Here is a 21,031-nt window from a genome sequence, read left to right as displayed (position 1 = left end):
TGGCACTCTTATTCTGAAGAGGAATGTTTCATGATTTCACATTCCTCTTCATACTGGTCAATAGTTGCCAAACTGGCAGTGTGATATTTTGAAATTATCTTGAATGTTTTTTTATTATCTTTATGTCTTTCAGTCAGAGGGCATTGTTTTCAAGCACCACATTTATAATAACAGTTTCTGGTTCATTCTTCTCTCAACCCTATAGTGTACAGTTTCCCATTATAGTAGTAAGTAAGGCAAACACAAGTGAATCAATGTCAGACCACGGTTGATTACATTATCCAAAACTGCTGCTCTTATTTAATTTGCTATAGATCGAGTTTTTCTTTGAAGGCCTCGTCCAGCTCTCCCATCTCACATTTGCACCTCCCAACCCCTACATATCACAGCTGCACCTCTTCTACTCCCTCTGCTTCAATTTTCTTTTATATCGGTGACCAACCTGTTGTAATATAGGTGACCAACCTATTTACAGTATTGTACACATCAAACTGTGTTTTCAATGTGATCGTGAGTTAAAAGCGAAGATAATTGTGTGACGAGAACTAGAAATCATTGAAAGTTGTGATCACTGCGTCACCGAATTTGCAGTCTTAACCACAGTTGCCACCAATGCATCCGAACAATGGAGAAAATCTGTCAAATGGATTTGTGGCAGAGCATTAAAATTTGTGGGTGTTTCACGTCACCTGCTGGCAATTTCTGGCATTGCATATAAACCGACGATTTATGTTGCGTGGAATGTACCATTTGTCAAACTGTACAAAAATGGAATATGCCTTTTTTATTTGTTTACCTTTTTAAGTGTCGATCTAATTTAAAAAGTAAATAATTCTTATTTTCCTACGTACAACTTCCAGATTTTATTACTCAACTTGAAATACTATTATTACAAAAATGTGAGAATAACACCCCTTACCACAGTAACCAGATAGTTTCGTTCCTCAAAAATGGCTACTACCATGAAGACAGTGGTGAGTGTATTAATTTGCAATATTAGGTGAATCTTTAGTTGTACGAAATTAAACTTATTTCTGTCATTTATATCCGATGGTAAACTTTATGTAACGTTTGGAGGTTTTGTTTCCACGGGGCAACAGTTATTTTTTCTTCTCGAATTCCTTGAATTATTGCTCTCTCTAGCTAGCATTATGCTAACATAGCAGCACGAGTGTAGCTCCCGGTGGAACTATCGCTAGCTAGTATGCTACGGTTAACCAGGTGTCTGTACGGCTTACTAGTTAATATTGTACTTTAGACCAAGTCAATAGTTACCTAACAAGCAAACTGTGAGAAAATTTAGCTATTTTACTCTGTCAAACGTTGCGTGATTCATATCTAGTTTACCCAAATAGCTAAGCTACCGTTAGCCGTCTACTGTAGCATAGCGAGAGGAATCTTAAGTTACTACAAATGTTACTTCTCGTTTGCACAGGCGGTTGAAGATGTCAATGTTACTTTTGAAGACCAACAGAAGATAAACAAGTTTGCAAGAAGCACAAACCGGATGACTGAACTGAAAGATGAAATAGAAGCTAAAAAAGTAAGAACCAATACGTTTCATAAGCCGGGAACATTTAATTTACCAAATTAATGGTAATACGATTTGTAAAAAAGATATTTTAACTAATTGAATTCAATTAAGATCTGTGACAGGGTTCTAATGTGCTCCTATTTTAGGAGCATTTGTTCTTGGAAATTGGTGTGTGATGATTGGAAAAATTATTTTGGAACACATCTATTAATTGGGATGCATCAGTGTGCTCCTAATTGTTTCACACGTGCTCCTTGAAATCAATATTGGGTAGAGCCCTGTGTGCAGCATGCAGCGGTTAATTTCTCCTGTCTTCTCCTCATTTGCTTAGAAGTCTTTACAGAATTTGGAGGATGCAAGTGATGACATCATGATGCTGGATGATGACTCCTTACGGATCCCTTATCAAATCGGGGATGTTTTCATTAGTCACACCCAAGACGAAACGCAAGAGATGTTAGAAGCTGCAAAGGTACGCTAGAGCTTTTACAGTGGGTTTTATATTGAATGAGCAAATCAATTAGAATATGAATGCAGCTGTATTACAGGGTGTAATTACGATGAGCTTCTTCTGTAGTTTAATCTTAACATTAGCGTGCATAAACTCATTTTTGAATCGTAAACTTTACGATGTGTAACATAGTGCAATGCATGCTTGCACTGTTGCCAACTTTTTCTCAGAGAAAGCAGCTACTGCTGGGCTGCCCAACCCTGTTCCTGGAGATCTATCGTCCTGTAGGTTTTCACCCCAACCCTAACAATGCACACCTCATCATTTAACAGCTAAAGATCGAGCTGCTAATTAGTAGGTGTGCCTAATTATGGTTGAAATGAAGACCCACAGGACCTCCAGGAGCACGGTTGGGAAGCTGTGCTCGACATTCTGCAGTTGCAACCTGACCCACAGGTGGCTGCAGATGTTGAATTGCCAGGAGAAGGAGCTATTGTATCACAATAATCCAATTTTCAGTTCTCAAAATGTTTTTTGTATCAATATATTTATGAAATGCATTTATCATTTTTTCACCTCACAAGTTTGGCCCTAACTTTGTTGTACCGTCCACAGGAAGCACTGAACAGGGAGATAAAAGGGCTAGAGGGCCAGGTCTCCTCCATTCAGCAAGTCCTATCTGATCTGAAGGTTCAGCTCTATGCCAAGTTCGGGAACAACATTAACCTGGAGGCAGACGAGAGCTGAAGCTGCAGTATATGGACATGATTTCACACACACTCCGTGTGTAAGAGACGTTACAGTCGTTTGGAAGTGCGCTACATTGCCTTACACAGTGTCTGTTTTTTCTTTTTGGAAATAGCCCATTTCATCCTCCTTTCGGAATGAAACCGTTCACTTGCTTTTGGAATTGATTTCTTTTTTTTTTTTTACTGTCAAAGCCGCAGAGAATCTTAATGATTAAATGTGTTAATATATGTGTTATGTGTGCACACATGTACGGGGGACAAAGTGGAAATGAAAAAGCGCTGAAATAAAGAATGAAATTAAGGCGTCTGTTGCACTTGGTCAGTGCTTTCTACAGCTATAGCTCTGGTTCACTCCTCCCTGGATTTTAACCTTAGCTGGCCCTTTCATTGTCCAGTGTTTTGTGAAGCTCCAGGCTCATGGAACATGAGTTTAATAGCCAGGCTGCAGGAAATTTTCAGAAAGTTTAAATGACATCTGTGTATCTTGTGGTACGTAAAATTAGGATGTTTGACTAACTCAAGTCAATGCAATTGCATGTCATTATGGAGGTGTAATGAGGAAGACTGAGGTTGAACGGTTTTTGTGTCATTTGTTATTTACTGACAATTTGCGGTTAGCTAAAGCTTGTTAAAAGCCACTAAAAAGCATGAGGGTTGAAGTATCCCACTGTACAAAGCTGGCTGATCCGGTATGCAAAATTGCAGCTCCATCACATGAAGAACCAGAGCTGTGGTGTGTCCTGTCAGTCTGAATCCTGGAACTTGCCCCAATTGAAATGTCTCCCATGTTCATGTCTCCATGTTCTCTGTTGAAGGCCAAGGTTGAGGTCCCCCTTCAAAAAAAGGCTTCTTTAGAGTGTACCTCGCAAAAAGTCCTTTGGAATAATTTATATCATTGAGCCTGCATGATCATTAAAGTTCATTCCCATTATTAAGTCTATAATTGAATTGGATTTTATATTGTTTTGTATTCTTGTGTTTGGATATAAAATGTATGAAGAGAGCAGTGTAGCTCTGCTTGAATTCTGGGTAACTAAACAAATTCCAAGCCGGTTTAGTCCTCTTCTATTCCAGAATTTTTCATTCATTCCTTTATTTCTGATTGGTGGAGAGGCCGTAGGGACAACTGCTCCCGTACAGAGAACATGAAATAATGACAAAGACTGGTCTGTTTGTACTTTGGACTGCATTCAGAATGTTATATGTACTATTCCTTACCACTGAAATCTAAGATTAAGCTGTAAAAATAACTTCAATACGGCTGACATTCATGTCTGTCTGAAAATAGGGCTGAAATGCATGATATCATCTTCACAAGTGCCAGATTAATAATAGCTTCATGGGCATTTGTGGGGGGTCCTCAGACTTGTCCTACACACTGATCTAACTGACACAATATTGGTTGTGACTGAAACTTGTGTACCAGATGAAGGCTTCAATTCAATCAGCATTTGTTCTTCATTTTGACAGTTTGGAGAGTAGTGGTCCCTGAAGATTTGCCCCCTAAACTATGTTTGTGAAGGTGGAAATCATATGTAAGCCATATTTAAGATTTGATGTTGAGTCAATTTTTTTTATTTTGTGAATTCGTTTTTGTGTTTCGTTTTTTTGCCTTCAGATATAATTTTAGTGGAAGGATGCTTGACTAGATTAAACACAGTAGGAGCTTGATTAAGAAGGTATGGGTGTCACTGGCCAAATTATTTTAGTCGTTCAGTTGTTTGGTGGGATGGAGGCCAGTATTTATATCCTAGAGCCACACGACGGCGCGTGGCGTAAATTGTTGCCCAGGGTGCTGATGTTGGTGGAAGTGGACACCAGATTGCTTTAATTGGTATTAACTATTGAAGAGGGCACTGGCTAAATATGATGTTGTGACATGAACACTGCGTTGGGAATGCAGTTGGACTATTTACAGAAATAACATTGGGCAACTGCCCTTGGTCAGGACTAGAAGTTTGCAATAAAAAGCATGCTCATATTTATTTATTTATTTATTTATTTATTTATTTATTTATTTATTTAGCTTAAGGCAGAATGTGAAAGCATGAAAGTGCTCGGAAGCCACTGGATTCATCAGCTTTTTTTTTTGTTACCGTAATCGTATATTTATACTTAAACATCGAAAATGATATAAAATGTTGGACCAGATTAGGAGATTTCCTGTTCTAAATCAACTGAAAACAGGAGTTGAACCTGCACCTTGGAAGAGCCTACAGAACAACATCTGCCTGTTGTAATAATTACTATCTGCAAGGAAGTCATAATTATTACCCCTATGGTATTATGATAATGATTCTGACTGCTCTCTGGGAAGAATGGACTGACAGGGGTCATAATATTACCTCCAGGTGGCCAGGTGTGGGAAATGAATACCGTGACACGAAACGGTGATATTAAACATTTAGATGTGAATGGCAGATTTCTAATGCTGCAATAAGAAAATATGATTCCGAAGGTACAGCCTTTGCTGCACCTTTGTTTTGAAAATGTAAAAAGTCATGTGTTTTTATGATGCCAGCAACTTTCATTATAATGTGTATAATGTTTCCACTTGGCAAATCACACTAAAGTGGAAATCAATAAGGGTGTCAAACTCAAATCCTGGAGGACTGCAGTGTCTGCAGGTATTTTTGGTTTCCTTTCTACCACTAACCAATTAAGGCCTTGAGAACAAGGTGTGTGGATTTTTTAGCCAATCAATGACTTAAATGAATCGCACATGCTGAAACGCATTAAAAAACGAGCAAATGTGTAGTGTAACTACGCTACTCTGTCTACCTTTTTTTTACATTATCTTTTCATTTCATGTAGTAAAAGGGTTGTTTGTGGTAGCCAGAATGACATTTTCTGACTGGAAGCTTATTGAGAGATTTTCAGTCAGTGAATTCAGTCCGTTTATCTCAATCTCTCTGTTGACCAATGCTTGCACGCCAGAATATACATAATTCACACTTTGAAGGTATATATAGCTGTTAATAGATCCTGCTTGCAGAATCAGGAGCAAACATTGACTGCACACTCGCCTTACATTGGCAGCTTCTGTAGCCTACTCCCTGTTATGGTTTTGAAAAGCATTATTTTATCTACAAAAATATTTCTGGCAAAAATGACGCCCTTAATAAATCCAAATAAAAATGGGTGAGATGTGCAATTGCTATTGAACTGCCGGGGACCAGAACCTTGGGGAATCTCCTCAAGAGCGAGCTAAGGATTATGTTTCAACTCTGGGAGAATTTTAAATAGATCGCAGTTGACAAGAAACTTTAGAGCTCCTGTCCTTTCAAAAGCTTGGTGAGTTGGTTCAGTCCTTCTGATCGAGCAGCCGGTCTCCGTCTCACAATCGCGATTCTCTCTTCCTGCGTTTCCCCATCTCTGAAGCAGACGTCGCGCACCTCTGCGTGATCGTCTACACAGTTTGAACTTCATACGGGCCTTGAAATTGCAACAGCAGGGACGGAAACTACAGTGGCCACTTAACAGGTATCTGGGCATCCATGGATTTCTCCTGGGATAAAACGCAGATGACTTCAATTTTTAATGACGTTGTGAAACAGGGATATGTGAGAATTCGCAGCAAACGTTTTGGGGTGAGTGTGTTTACGTTAAGTTCTGTTTTATTGCTTAATGACTGCGACCAACAGACAGAACTGTTCGTCTTTAACAATAATACAACTTACTAATTATATATATATATATATGTGTGTGTGTGTGTGTGTGTGTGTGTGTGTGTGTGTGTGTGTGTTATAGCGATTATGAGTTTATTTTACAAAGTAGGAATTACAAAGAATGCATTCCTTATCGGTAGAAAATACCTGGCACACAACCGCGACACACCTTTTTCATGGGCATTTAGAAGGCCACCAAATATAGTAAAGACAAAGGGATGACAAACTTGAACAGTCACTTAAAAAGATATAGCGAACATGTTTCATTAAAATGTTTCATTTCAGCTGTTCAACAATACAGATCAATGTATAATCTTCTAAAAAATATATATATTCTTTTAAGTAAAAAAAAAAAGATTATACATTGATCTGTATTTCTTTTAAGTTTTTTTTTTAGAAGATTATACATTGATCTGTATTGTTGAACAGCTGAAATGAAACATTTTGTTCTACTTACAAAATAAATGCTTGCTTTATTGCTATGGCAGGAGTTTAATAAATAAGCTCTCATTGAATGGATTTGGCTTAACACAACAAAATAGTTCTGCAGGCAAATGTATTAACATATTAACAAAATAAAATGCAACTATCATGTAAGATTCTAGATTTCATCAAATCACTTCTTTCTATATACCAGCTTTGTTGTGATATAACTATTGGTGCAGTTTGGTATAATGTGACACGCAAGGAAAGAGTCATTTAGGCAGTTATACTAACTAATTGGACCTGAAAGAGCCAAGTTTGGAATTTTTCCACGAAACCACGGTAACTACCTGCTCTTTCTGAGGAATGCCATGATGGGACACTAGCTGGGGAACCGCAAAAAATATTTTCCCAGATAAACCTGTTTTCCCTGGAGATCCTATGGATCCTGTATTTACGCCTCTACACCCAACGCCATAAGGAGATGTGTTGACTGCATACTTGAATTCAGTTATTGCCATTGGAGTTTCTATTGTGATTCATTTTCTTATATAATGAAAGTCCAAGTCATATTTCTTCTAATTAATGATAGTGATTGTTTGGAACAACAAACCAACAAAAAAACAAAACATGTATGAACAATGAATAATAGTGAATAACTTTTTTTCTCATAGTGCTTTTCTCAAATGTATAGATGTATAGAAGTTCACTGTAAACAACAGAACATTTTCAAACAATCAGTTAATACAAGAAATGAAATGACAATCTGTCAATAGTTTTGAAAACTTCCAACAACAAAAAATGCTACCTTTCGTGAGTTTTTCTAAATTAAAACATTATTAACTTTAGACTGTAGGATAAAGATAAATAATGTAGCTTATGTGTGTCAATTTAAAAAGAAAGAATGCTAATAACCAAGAAAAGCACTAGAAGGTCACACTGGAAAACTGTGAGTTCCAACCAAGCAAGAAATGGTTCTTGCCGTGCCATGAAAGATGGTGAGGTGTGGATGGGGAGACTCTGAAAGGTAAGCAGCAGTCTGTGGACACAAAGACAGCTTCTGACAACCCAGTTGAATATAATATACCGCTGACGGCACATGTTCATTTACTAATGACACAAGTAGGACCAGCTCTACGTCCGTCATGAAATGCAGCTGATGAGGCGTGGAGTGGCAGGCGCAATGGGACTCTAGGAACATCATGTGGGAGAAGGCTTTTTCATCTGGTTATGTACTGTACAGGTGCAGCAGAACTTTTATTGAACATGTAGCTAATATAATTTCTTTGCACAGGAGCTGATGCAGGTATTCATAAGGTTGTCAGGATTTTTGGACATATCTGGTAAAGAAAGTAATCGCCCACTGCTCTTACGATTTTAGGAAAGCAGTTACTCATGACCCAGTTATGGAGATACATTTTATCCTTATACCCTAAGAACAAAGAATATGGACAATTTCAATGTCTGGGCACATCTCTAGGCTGAAACCTGGCGTGTAAACAGGAATATCTTATCCCAGTGGTAACCACTTTTCTTTTATTTATCTCTGGTCAGTCCAACGCACTGGGGTGACACTGAAATACAGTGAAGTATTTGCTTGCTCAAAGGAAAGATTTTCTAACTTCTACTTCTAACCCCTGGAAAGAACATTTAGCAGGTTGGAATGTCCTTAAAGATTGCCGACCTTGATCGGTCAAGAGCTAGGAGAAGGAAAAAAAAAGGATGTCATAAAGATGCTTTACAAAGAAGCAGTAATGGCAGGGTATGGACCATCCAGAGAGCCAATACCCATTGAGTGTAGGCCAGGGGTGCACAACTCCAGTCCTCAAGGGCCGGTCTGCGTATTGGTTTTTGTTCCAACCAATTGCTTTGTTTTTAATTTGCTGACAGCTCTATAAATTACCCTGGTTCAAGCCTGTACTTGAGCACAGTAAAATCATTAGGATACACTTGCAGGCTACAGCTGTAGCTGGTACTCATACATATGTCAGATAAGATATGATTGAGTCAATTAAATAATTAGGACCAGGTGTAGGCCTGAGATTAGGGTTAGGCTACATGAACCCCAAAATGGCAGGCAGCGATTGCCGATGATAATACTCCCACTGTACTCCCAATCATGTTTATATTTGAGCATAAGACACCTCATTATGGGTAGAGGTATCATATATTTCAATCTCAAAGCACTATAATAAAGAGTGGAAATATATAAAGAGGACAACAGCATCCCAAAGATTTGCGGACCAACATTCTCAAGACATACAGATTTTTGTCATGGAGGTATGTGGGGCATAGTAACATCTTGTACATTATTCTGCATAATGTACCTATTGCACATTATGATACTACCAAGACTTTAATCGCACTCCTCTAACCAAAAGAGGGTTGCATGTTTTCTGTTCTGTCCAATCAGAGACACAATATGCCTCACCACCCAGATTCTGCCACACCCCACATTGCAAACTGCAATATGACACCTACTTTAAGGCACTGAATAAGAACTTGCCTTGGACCACGTGTGTTCTGAACTTCAAGGGGTGAGGCTAGTTGTTCCAGCTTCCAGTGCTATTCAAATGAACAAATATAATTATGGGATAGTAATGGTTATTTCTACTTATTTATTTGAAACATTTTAATACAAACCAGGCAGCAATGTCACATTGTGGTTAAAGAGCAGCATAATGTGTCAAATGGGTTCAAATTGCAGGTACAGAATGACACTATTGCTGTGTCCTTAAGCAAGGTACATAGCCAAATTCCCTCAGTAAATATGCAGCTATGTCAACAGTGTGTACCTCAAAGCGCTCTAATATATGAAGAGTGTAAATATATGAAGAGGACAGAGGTATTATGGAAAGTACATGGCAGGATTCCCTCAGTAAATATGTAGCACCGTAACTAGTTTCTGCGTCATTGTGTGTAAGCTCTGTAAGTCACCCTGGATGACTGCATGTGCTAAGCGTATGGCTTATGGAACATTGGCCAAGATTCAATCAATATTTGTCCTGAACTTCAACTTATGAGCGTGCTTATTTACTTATTTAAGTTTGCGCACAGTGTGCCAATTAAAGTTGTTGAACTCACCAAATTGTGTTTGTTAAGAAAAAAGAACACTCGTATAATTCAGTTCAGTTAAGGCCAAATGGTCATAAGGTCATTGTCTATAGATGTTAATGAAATGTGAGTTTTACTTTTTAAAAGTGTTTTTAAATGTTTAATAGTTTTTTAATAAAATTGAATATTTAGTCATGTTATGTCATATGCTATTGTATTACGTAATGTATTATGTAATTCATAATATTGTATTATTAATGGTCATAATATATTGAATATATGTAATTAATTCAAGGTTCATATCACTATAATGGGTAAGATTATGACCTGTGTCTGCATCTGCTTTTGCCAAATTTATGAACACAAGTTCCATGCATAATAATTAAGAATATGTGACCTCAGCCAAGGTAAATTGAAGAGTACAATTATCTGAGAAAGAAACAAGAACTATGCTATATTAGCCTCTTCACAGTTCCCTGAGACTATGGCATGATATGATCTAATTCTGTATTGCTGTCTGCTTAGCCAGCACAATACTGTACATTGTTCTAATCTCTGAAACCTTTATCTGATACTATACTAAACACTGTGCATTCTTTTTTCATAAATGCTCATGTTTACTGTATACAATGAATGTAACCATACTCTTCTCAGGTGAATGCCACTTGTTTAACTTTCAACTGCTGAATTTCAAACTTGCCCTGGTGCTACCCTTGCCCTGGGGCTATCCTTGCTGTGGGGTTACCCTTGCTCTGGGGCTATCCTTGCTGTGGGGTTACCCTTGCTCTAAGGTTACCCTTGCTGTGGGGTTACCCTTGCTCTGGGGCTATCCTTGCTGTGGGGTTACCCTTGCTCTGGGGCTATCCTTGCTGTGGGGTTACCCTTGCTCTGGGGCTATCCTTGCTCTAAGGTTACCCTTGCTGTGGGGTTACCCTTGCTCTGGGGCTATCCTTGCTGTGGGGTTAGCTTGCTCTGGGGCTATCCTTGCTCTGAGGTTACCTTTGCTGTAGGGTTATTTTGCTCTGGGGTTACCTTTGCTGTGGGGTTACCCTTGCTCTGAGATTTCCATAGATGTGGGGTTAGCTTACTCTGGTGATACCTTGTTCTTGGGATACCCTTGCTGTGAGGTTACCCTGCTGTGGGGTTACTTTGCTCTGGGGTTACCTTTGCTTTGGGGTTTTTACTTTAATCTAGGACTGAATTTGAATTGGTATTCGTCTCAGCACTGTAGATCCTGAAGTTGTAGTTGTTTTGGTATGGTTACAGACTTAGCCTAGCTACCATTTGTACCGGACTGAACTGTTTGTTCTATCACCTTGATATGAACTGTTTTGTATGCCGCTTTGGATAAAAAATGGGTTACCCTTCAATTGTATAAAACAATGTCATCAGGCTGTGGCAATGGGGGTAATTATGCATTGCCAGTGCGACAGGACTTTATGCATCTGACAAATGTATTGATGCTTAATTTATCAAAGCAGGCCAAGAGCCATGTACACTCTGTGAGTCTGAATACTGGCTGGCTGCCTGGAATCTTTGTTGCATGCCTTTTGGCTTCACTTTACAGCCAGAGAACCTAAAATTGGAACTGAAATTCAAACAGTGGATCAAAATAAACTTGGAGAAATATATACTCCTTATCACATGCACATCTACCGCATCAGTGTTTGTGTTTTTAGCAGTGAGGGTGGCTTTACAAAAGCATTCTGTGTCAATTCCTCAGACATATTCCTTTCAAAGCCAATGTCAGTACAACTGTCCTGTTGGCCCTGGTGTATTTTCGTTTTAGTAGTTTATAGAGGTTTGTAGATTATGAAAGTGATCATAATTTCATGGTTTATAGTTACTTCTGACCAGATATGCTTTGACTGTTTAACCTGATGGTCTTTTTATCATAGTTACAAAGGAAGCTCCACATTCTTATCATAGTTCCAAAGGAAACTATACACATCTGGTGCCACGTCTCCAGTTTGAGGCAGAGTGTCGACTGCCATCAATTATAGAATGCAACCGGGACCTGGCAATTGGCATCCACCACAGCTAAACACCATTAGCATCACGACCAAGCGTCTGATTGGCATTGGAAGCATACGTTCATTTGCAATACTGTAAACCAATTGTCTGCTGCCATTTGTTTCATGGTATAAAAGGTTGGTCACAGCAACAGTTCTCCGAGTTAAAGCTTCGCACGCATAGATGCTGCCAGATTCCAGAGAAAACCAAATAAATCTTTTTCTCCACATGCACTTTTGGTCCGGTTTGTTTACTTTGTGTAATTACAGGAAAATCCAACATCACACATTGTTAGGAACCTACAATAGAGTGGTTCTTTAAGTATATTCCAATATATTTTTTTAGTCGCTAAATATTTTTTTCAGTCATTAAGGTGAGGCCTGAAGTTATAGTAATGACCAGCCAAACCAGAGCTTGTCGACACCAAGCAAATGGATTTAATTTTTGTGTTGAAAGCTTGCTAATGATGTGGCGTACATAAATGCAAGATAGACCAAAGCATTATTGACTGGGGTCTAATATAGAGTGCCCTTTTCCTTTGTCCAGATCTACCAGAGATGCTGGCTGGTGTTCAAGAAGGCCTCCAGCAAAGGCCCCACCATGTTTGAGAAGTTCTCAGATGAGCAGGCCGCCTACTGTCGCCGCTCACACAAGGCAAGTGGACCTCCACTATTATACCACCTCAATACAAAGCAGAACAAAGCAGAAGTGTCTCTAGCTCTGTAATTACTGAGAGATGACTGAACACCAGAGGGATACAAGGCATGATTTCTTTTATGTTATTTCTCATTGTTGATTTCTTTGAAATTGTTGGGTTCTTTTGTTTAGTTTTCTGGCAAATTTATCACATCCACAAGAGGAAAATAGGCTAGGTCTCGAACCAGAAATAACAGATTGTTGTTTTCGAATGTGTGGCTCTCTCCTAATAACTTTTGTTTCTTTGTTTTTGCCAAATGCAATATTGAGAAACATATAATTGTTGCTTGATTACTGCCATCTGTTGCTCCACAAGGGATATGATAAATACATATTGTATTTGTGTAGTGTACAAAAATGGGAAGATCCAAAAAGCATTGTGCTTTGAGGTACTACTTCCTCTGTGTGAAGAGGTGGCGAGGTGCTTTGCATTTCTGTTCATCACATGGTAGAATATACATCCCTGGCCTTAATTTAACTCACAGAAAACTACTCTATTGTGGGTGCCTTTGAGGAAATGTGTGATACAAGTTGATTTTATATTAATGAATAACTATGACCTGCTTAGGAACAGTTTCTCCTATTGCATAACCACTCTTGGGGCAAAGTCATAGCCATTTGAGTAATTTTTTTGGGGGAAAGGTAATTAGGTTATGGAAAAATGAAGGCTGCCTCCAGCAAATCCCAACTACTCTAGGGTTGTGCGTATATACTTTCCAAAATGACTGGTATTCTCTCTACAGATAACTTTTTATGTTTATGTCCATATAAAATCCATGGAGTGCATTGATGGATGTACAAAGCCGGGCAAATTGAATGTACTGTGCTTTAAATGCTCGTAAGCAAATGTCAATAATACACATTAATACCCCGCACTTACATAATTAATTTTACATAGTTGCAACAGAAGAGAAATTTTTTACAGAGAAAAATTAGTTATTGATGCATTTACAAGGTAATTCTGACAACTTAATTACAGTGGCGTGGATTCAATAAACTTGGCTTTAACTTAGTTGCATGCTAAAGACAAGAGGGACTGCACTGATAATGCTGGCAATCTTATAACTGTTTTTCTCTCAGGTAACAGAGCTGACTGACGTCAAAAATGTGCTGAGGCTACCAAAGCTCAAGAAGAAGCATGCAGTGAATGTGATTTTCAATGACAACACCTCAAAGACTATTGCTTTTGAGTCAGGTCAGTGAATTTGTTTAATGGCTTAAGGCGATACCCAACATGCATGGTGGGAAATGTATCTTCTGGCGTGCATTTATCGCAGATGTACTATTACTTGTGCGTCACTCTAAGCATGTATTTCTGTCAGACTGCAGCAACCTGTTGAGGACTAGCTTCAAATTCAGTCCTCATTTTGTTACAGAACTGGAGGCCAAAGAGTGGTGCAAAGCACTACAAATTGAATGCCTTGAGTCAAAAAGTCTTGACCGAAATTTTGGGGAGCCAGACCTGCTGGCGACAAGAGCACACAGAGAGCAGAGTGGTATGTGCAGTACTTGCCTCCTGCTTAACTCATGATCTACTGTATATAAAGACATCTATTGAAGAAATATTAAGATTGAAGAAATAAGTACTGATCTGTTGTATTACTTTAATAGGTCAAAAAGAGATGGAGAAATGAGCTCATTTTCTTTTCCATGAAACAAGAACATTTTTACCAACCATCTGCAATGATTACTGTGATGTTTGAAATTTCTAGGAGGTGCAAGCGGAACATTTATGTTCGTCATTTGCACTTCACTTGCCATTATCAGAGTGTGCTTGTGTGAAATGACTTGTTCTTAAGTTTAATGACCAAGTAAATTCAGCTCTCTGGATACCTTGAATACTGGAATATTTGAGCAGAAATGTTTTGATTGCTACAGTCCCATAAATTATTTTGCAGCTTATTAAATGGAACCATATTTGTAAAACTCAGCTGAGATTGTAACATGTGTTGCTATGCTTGCAAGGAATTTCTGATTACCGTCACCATAGCATCTATAAAAACAGGTTTGATCTTTGTGAAAAATATAGTTAATAGAGAATGGATTTAGCTCAGTTATAATCCAAGAACACTATAGCTTGCAATCCTGTGCAATGTAGTGGCAATGTTTATATGTACCTGTAGATCAAAATGGGTGACCTTTTTTATATTTTACAGTGAGTCAGAACTGAAGTTATAGCAGTGACATAATGTGACAAATATTTAGTATATCTACTGTACTGAGTAACATTCATTTTGTTTCTAGAGAGATTCCATGTGTTCTTGATGCCATCCCCTAGCTTGGATGTACACGGGGAATGCCTTCTTCAGATTACTATGGAAACCATTTGCCTCTGGGACGTGCTCAACCCTCGCTCCAAAATGGCCTCCTGGCCATTAACAGCTCTGAGGCGTTACGGTCGAGATAAAACTTGGTTTACCTTTGAGGCCGGGAGGTAAGCTATTCATTTATTCCACCAAAAAAACAAGCAAAAAATAAATAGCCCTATACAAAGGAATGGTTTCCTTTATAAAAAGTGACAGGTACTGCTCTAGGGCTTCAGTTTTCAACAGGGGGGACACAAATGTACTGTCGAGGGGTCTGCGATTGCAATCTCCTTAAACGCCCCCCCCCCCCCCCCCCCCCCCAATCCATACCCCCCAGCCCATGCTCTTCAAAAAGACCTTTCTAAAATAGGACCCATTTTGAACTTAAGGTGGTTCTCCTGGATGCCTTTGAGCTTTGAGGCTCCCCAGCCCCTCCTGTAGGGCACCAGCATAACAAATGATACAAAGACTGCTACTGATAATAATCATTGCTGTGATGATCATCATAATCATAATAACTTTGTTTTTGCTTCTCTCGTGGAAACATTGAACAAGTAAATGATCTGTATCTTCTGGAGAGCAGCTTTTATGGAAGTTATACCAGGCTCCTGTTTCCTTTCTGCCCTGGGCTGCATAAAATCCAGCTGCAAACAAGTTCAGCATTGTTGTCCGCAGAAAAGAACATGTGCTGCATTAGGTTTGGTGCTCAAAATGAGTTGGGGAGAGATAGAATTCTCTTTTCCATTAAATGTAGTGGAGTTAAGTATAAGTTGCTCGCAGTAAAAATGACCAGTCATCCACAGTGATTTGCACAGTGATTTAAATCCCACTGCTCTATTCATGCATAGGGATCGGGCAACAGATGGTTTAGCCTCTGAACATTTCTTCTATTGTGAAGGTAAATACTTCAGCTGTCCATGCTGGCTAAAATAGCAGGACAGAACATCTTGCGGTATACAATATGTCTCATACAGAGCAGATGATCATTAACATGTCAAGGTAATTTATGACTGAAGGATTTTCTTTGGTACAGTATAAAGATATCTATCATATGACCACAAGAAATGGTTCTGGAGGCTTGTAAGAAAAGTGACAGAGCAATTGTAAATATAAACGTGACCATGTGATTGTATGTGCAGATCCTCAGACTTTTGTGGCATAGTTTTTTTTTTACCCCGATCATTATTGAGGGAAGAGAGGGTATCAGTGGGCCAGGATGGTTGACTAGGTGTCCCTGTTCCACTGGGGACATAGTATTAAAACCCACATTGTGTCTTCCTCAGGCTGTGTGACATGGGGCAGAGGACATATTTAAATCCGTGTTGTGTCCCTCTCAGGATGTGTGACACGGGGCAGAGGACATATTTAAATCCGTGTTGTGTCCCTCTCAGGATGTGTGACACGGGGCAGAGGACATATTTAAATCTGTGTTGTGTCCCTCTCAGGATGTGTGACACGGGGCAGAGGACATATTTCAATCCGTGTTGTGTCCCTCTCAGGATGTGTGACACGGGGCAGAGGACATATTTAAATCCGTGTTGTGTCCCTCTCAGGATGTGTGACACGGGGCAGAGGACATATTTAATTCCGTGTTGTGTCCCTCTCAGGGTGTGTGACACGGGGCAGGGACATATTTAAATCTGTGTTGTGTCCCTCTCAGGATGTGTGACACGGGGCAGGGGCTGTTCACCTTTCAGACGCGAGAGGGAGAGGCCATCTATAAGAAGATCCACTCCGCCGCATTAACCATCGCAGAACATCACGACTGGATGACCGGGGCTTCCAAGGTACAGGAAGCACACACATGCCCTCTCTCTCCTCCATAAACGAGGTTTCTGTTTTCACCTCAAAATGAGCACCCAGTTGAGACCCAGGCAACCACGTGAGGTGAGTTAAGTATGTAATCAACTGCTCAAATTGATTAATTAAGTGTAGAGTAACAACAAAACCCAGCTGACCCAATAGCTCTCCAGGACCAGGGTTGGAGACCTCTGATCTAAACAGTGGATAACAGTCGATGAAACCCACGGCAATAAGATCTCTTGATTAAACACCTTTCAGATGCAGATAGACGGCATGTGAATGATTTATTTTTGAGAGGACAGAGTGATAATTGAAAATGTTGACTGAGTGGTTTCTTGCCTGTGGCTGAGGTCGCACAGATACAATAGCCCACTATTTTTGTCCACACAGGCCTGGATTCAATCAACATTTGTTCTAAGCTTTTTTTCTTCCTCTTCTAGCCCGTGAAGGAAAAAGAGAGGCTTGCTTGCATTTATTAGCCAAAGTTAAGGAACTTGATTTGAATCCAGACCTCCGTGTTAGAAACGGACTGTCTGTTCCAGCAGAAAATGTCTCATTTCCCCCCACAGAATGAGAAGAACATGGAAGAGAGGGTGGCTGATAAGATGGTGAAATCGGCACTCTGTCTGAGCGAGCACTGGCCCTGCATCAGCCAGCAGGCCGGCAGCACGCAGGCGGGATGCTCGAAAGGTAAATTAGCGCCGGGCTATCGGTTAGCGTCGTCCTCAGCATTCAAATCCTTCCATTCACTCTTCTCTTCTTCCCAATTTGAGGAAATCATCAGGAATGTGTCATGGCGGATGCCATTGTTGAGCTGAAAGGAAGCACTTAATTAGGTAGACCTGTACACCAGCTAAAATTTAATCAGCCAATCATCTAAATGCATAAAGGCATGCAGACATGGTCAAGAGGTTTGGCTGCTTTTCACACCACATATCAGAATGGTATGACATTGACTGTGGAATGATTGTTGGTGCCAGATAGGGTGATTTGAGTATCTCAGAAACTGCTGATCTCCTAGGATTTGTACACACAACAGTCTGTAAGAGTTTACAGAGAATGATGCAGCAGTTCTGGTCAGAGGAGAAAAAACATTAATGAGAGAGGTCAGAGGAGAAGGGCCAGACTGGTCAAAGCTGACAGGAAGGTGACAGTAACACAAATAACCACACATTACAACAGTGGTATGCAGAAGAGCACCTCTGAAGACACAATGCGTCAAACCTTCAAGTGGATAGGCTACAGCAGCAGAAGAATTAAGAATAAAAAAAAAGTGCAATAAATACCCTAATAAAGTGCTCATTGAGCATATATTGACTTGTTCACCTGTTCAACTGTATGTAAAGAAATGATCTTAGTGAAAGGTCCCAGTGCAGTTCTATGACAGCAGTGATTTTCTTTTAACATGTACTTGAGTTCAGTTACACCTGTCATGCGTATTGATAGGTGTGGCAAACCCAAACAAATATTTTCTCACCATTATTTTACCAAGAAAAGTCACCCCAGGTGCCTGATGATTCTAATTTATTATGTGGAGTCAATTACATTTGCATTTTAGCATATGTACTGTTATTGTACTGAATATATATTATTACTGTCCCTCTACCTTTACCTTTCAGAGAGCATCACAGAAGAAAACATCATTCCCTTAGAAGTCTTCAAGGAGAGGACTTACAGATAAGAATACGGATTCCTCTGAAATAAAAGACAGAAAATAAACTCATTGAGAGGATGAGATCTGAAAAGTACATTTTTTATTATTATTGTGTAAATCTGATAGAAGGAATTTGAGCTGAAATATTTAGTATTAGTTTTTATGATGAATATATAAACTTGATGTTTTCTGATGCACTAGTGATTTCACTAACTTTGCATTCTAATGCACTGATTTCGATTTTTTGCTAGGTAGTTTGTAACATGTTAGATAATGATACATTACTTACATGCAGTATGCAAAATAACTAATGATTGCTGTACATTTCTTATGTGAATAACATAAATTAAGGATTACATATCAATAGGAATTAAGTCGCTATATGTATATATGTAGAGAAACGCAACTTACTATTTCATCTATATAGATTAACATGTAAATATATAGGACATAATGAAATTTTAAGTTTTGAAATGTACACATAGGAGATTTACTCTTACCAGACAGTAGCAAAGAGTATTGTGCCTTTTCTTTTAAAAAAACTGTTGTTCCACCAGAGTGTGCTAGTGGACTGAAATACTTACTGTTAATCGAAAAAAATCCATTGCACTATTTGTAACTTTGTTAAACAGGTTAACTTTATATTATGAATTTTTTTGATGTCCCATTATTCTACATAGTGATAACATGATCATGGCTGTACCGTACAAAGCAAAACTCAACATAAGAAATATTTACATAAATTGAAATTAATGTCCATATGTGTGTTGCATTTCTGTCCATTTTCTAAACCGATTATTATTAGAATATCATTATTATCTCAGCATGCCTTGGGCAAGAGGAAGGAATACACCCTGGCTGCCAATACCGCAGGCCCAAGAATGTAATGGCATAGATAGGTGTGCATGTATTCTGTCATAATCAATAGATTTCATTTACATAATTTTAAGCACTCTTTGTGTTTGTAAGTCAACACAACTAATTAAATAATATTTCATTGTAATTTTTTTGCCCCAAAGAATGACAAAATTACTGAATTGACATGCATTTCAATTATCGCTTATTTTGTGAGACTAGAGAAGCAAAGGGTGAAGGTGTAACTCACATCTTGTGAATCACTTGCTATCTGCTTCAGCGCATACCACATCACACACTGCCCGTGTGTGTATTTATCTAGTGCTGTGTCCAGTCTACTTCAGATGTGCACTCAAAGGTCCCTGTGAACTGAATCACTCCTGGAGAAATCACAAGCGTTTATATAACCTCCCACCAGGTGGTTACATTTTTTCCCCAGGGTGGGGGGAGTTGGCACTGCAAACAAATTTTATTTTGCTTTCATTTGGCCAAAAAAAAAATCTATTTCAGAGGGCAATTTCTGCAGTTCATTCCAGAATGCGTGCCAAGTTATTATCCAATATTCCCCAGGTTTCCCATCCCTTTCCAATGCATTTCAATATGGCCAAGGCAAACAAGACCGAATACAACGAGACCATCGTGAGGCGGAATTAGTGAACAGACATGGAGGGCAAAGACAACCAGCTCAGGCCTGTCTGTTTTTTTTCATTCCAGAAAAGAATTCAATTTGCCTGATTACTCTCATGATCAGAACAACAAATATAATGGTGAATGCAACCTCTGACTGGTGGTAAAATAGGTGAAGTGAGGTTATAGTTGGAGATGATGCATTACTTTAACCAGCAGGCAAATGGGTAAAAAATGAAGACAGGTTTCAGGATTGCATTGCAAATTGAACTGTGCAATAGTTTGTTTTTTAATAAACAGCCAGAATCATTCTCCTGGTAATTCACATGTTTTCTGTTCAGGGTATACTCCCATTATGTTAATCTCTCAACAGTTTACAGCAGTTGTCTTCAATCCTGGTCCTGGAGAGCTGCAGGGTATGCTTACTTTTGCTGTTACTCAGCACTTTATCAGTTAAAGTGATTAATTACAAGGCTAACTCAGGTCTCCTGGGTGTCTTGGGTCTCAAGTGGTTGCTGATCATAAGGCAAAAAACCCAGACCAGCAGACTCTGTGTCTCTCCGAGACCAGAACTGAAGATGACTGCTGTGGCTGTAGAGGTCTTAGTTACTGAATAATAATAATAATAATAATAATAATAATAATAATAATAATAATCATTGTATTCTTCTTCTTCCTTTATTATTATTATTATTACTACTACTACTACTACTACTACTACTACTACTATTAATACTACTAATACTACTACTAATACTAATACTACTGCTAATAGTACTACTAATACTACTATCAATACCACTACTAATAATAATTCAGTCTTATTGGAAAAGGGCTGTTGTAGGTGCAGGTTTTGTTTTAACACAGCACTGTGTGATATGTGATTCCACATATCAAGGTCTTCATTGATTGATTCACTGTAATTGGCTGATTCAGGTGCTGTAGTCCTGGGCTAAAACAAAAACCTGCACCCACACCGGCCCCTTTCAGATAAGATTGGACACCCTGATTAAACCCAGTTATCCTCAATCCCTGCAGCTCCCCAGAACCAGGATTGCAGAGCACTGGCTTAAAGTATATTTGTAATACTGTGCCCTGTACTATCAAAATGGAATTGTGGGTTTCTATGCAAAGTGGCACAAAGGTATGCACCAAACGACAAGTGCCGGGAAACCTGTGCTTAGTGATACAAATATGC

General features: G+C 39.0%; 2 protein-coding genes across 4 annotated transcripts; both read left to right on the top strand.

Annotated features, from left to right (window-relative positions):
• The first annotated feature begins 855 nt into the window (after positions 1 to 855).
• On the top strand, positions 856 to 3,035 carry pfdn4 (prefoldin subunit 4). The gene is made up of 4 exons (XM_061220536.1): positions 856 to 974; positions 1,436 to 1,543; positions 1,866 to 2,006; positions 2,601 to 3,035. The coding sequence occupies exons 1-4, from the start codon at positions 951 to 953 to the stop codon at positions 2,730 to 2,732; spliced, it is 405 nt and encodes a 134-aa protein (XP_061076520.1). The 5' UTR covers positions 856 to 950; the 3' UTR covers positions 2,733 to 3,035.
• Positions 3,036 to 6,114: 3,079 nt separating this feature from the next.
• LOC133110411 (docking protein 5-like) lies at positions 6,115 to 19,108 on the top strand. 3 transcript variants are annotated; one of them, XM_061220489.1, is made up of 8 exons: positions 6,115 to 6,324; positions 12,439 to 12,546; positions 13,669 to 13,783; positions 13,965 to 14,084; positions 14,833 to 15,022; positions 16,555 to 16,681; positions 17,267 to 17,387; positions 18,317 to 19,108. In XM_061220489.1, exons 1-8 carry the CDS (start codon positions 6,232 to 6,234, stop codon positions 18,376 to 18,378), a joined length of 936 nt encoding a protein of 311 aa, XP_061076473.1. In that variant the 5' UTR covers positions 6,115 to 6,231; the 3' UTR covers positions 18,379 to 19,108. The 3 variants fall into 3 exon arrangements, with proteins under 3 accessions (XP_061076473.1, XP_061076472.1, XP_061076474.1); XM_061220488.1 differs by lacking the exon at positions 18,317 to 19,108 and having other exon boundaries at positions 17,267 to 17,666; XM_061220490.1 differs by lacking the exons at positions 12,439 to 12,546; positions 18,317 to 19,108 and having other exon boundaries at positions 17,267 to 17,666.
• Positions 19,109 to 21,031: the final 1,923 nt, after the last annotated feature.

Source organism: Conger conger, chromosome 14, assembly GCF_963514075.1.
Source record: "Conger conger chromosome 14, fConCon1.1, whole genome shotgun sequence".
In the NCBI taxonomy this organism is placed as follows: domain Eukaryota; kingdom Metazoa; phylum Chordata; class Actinopteri; order Anguilliformes; family Congridae; genus Conger; species Conger conger.
Note: the sequence above shows the minus strand (reverse complement) of the source record. Positions and strands in the feature narration are given on the sequence as shown.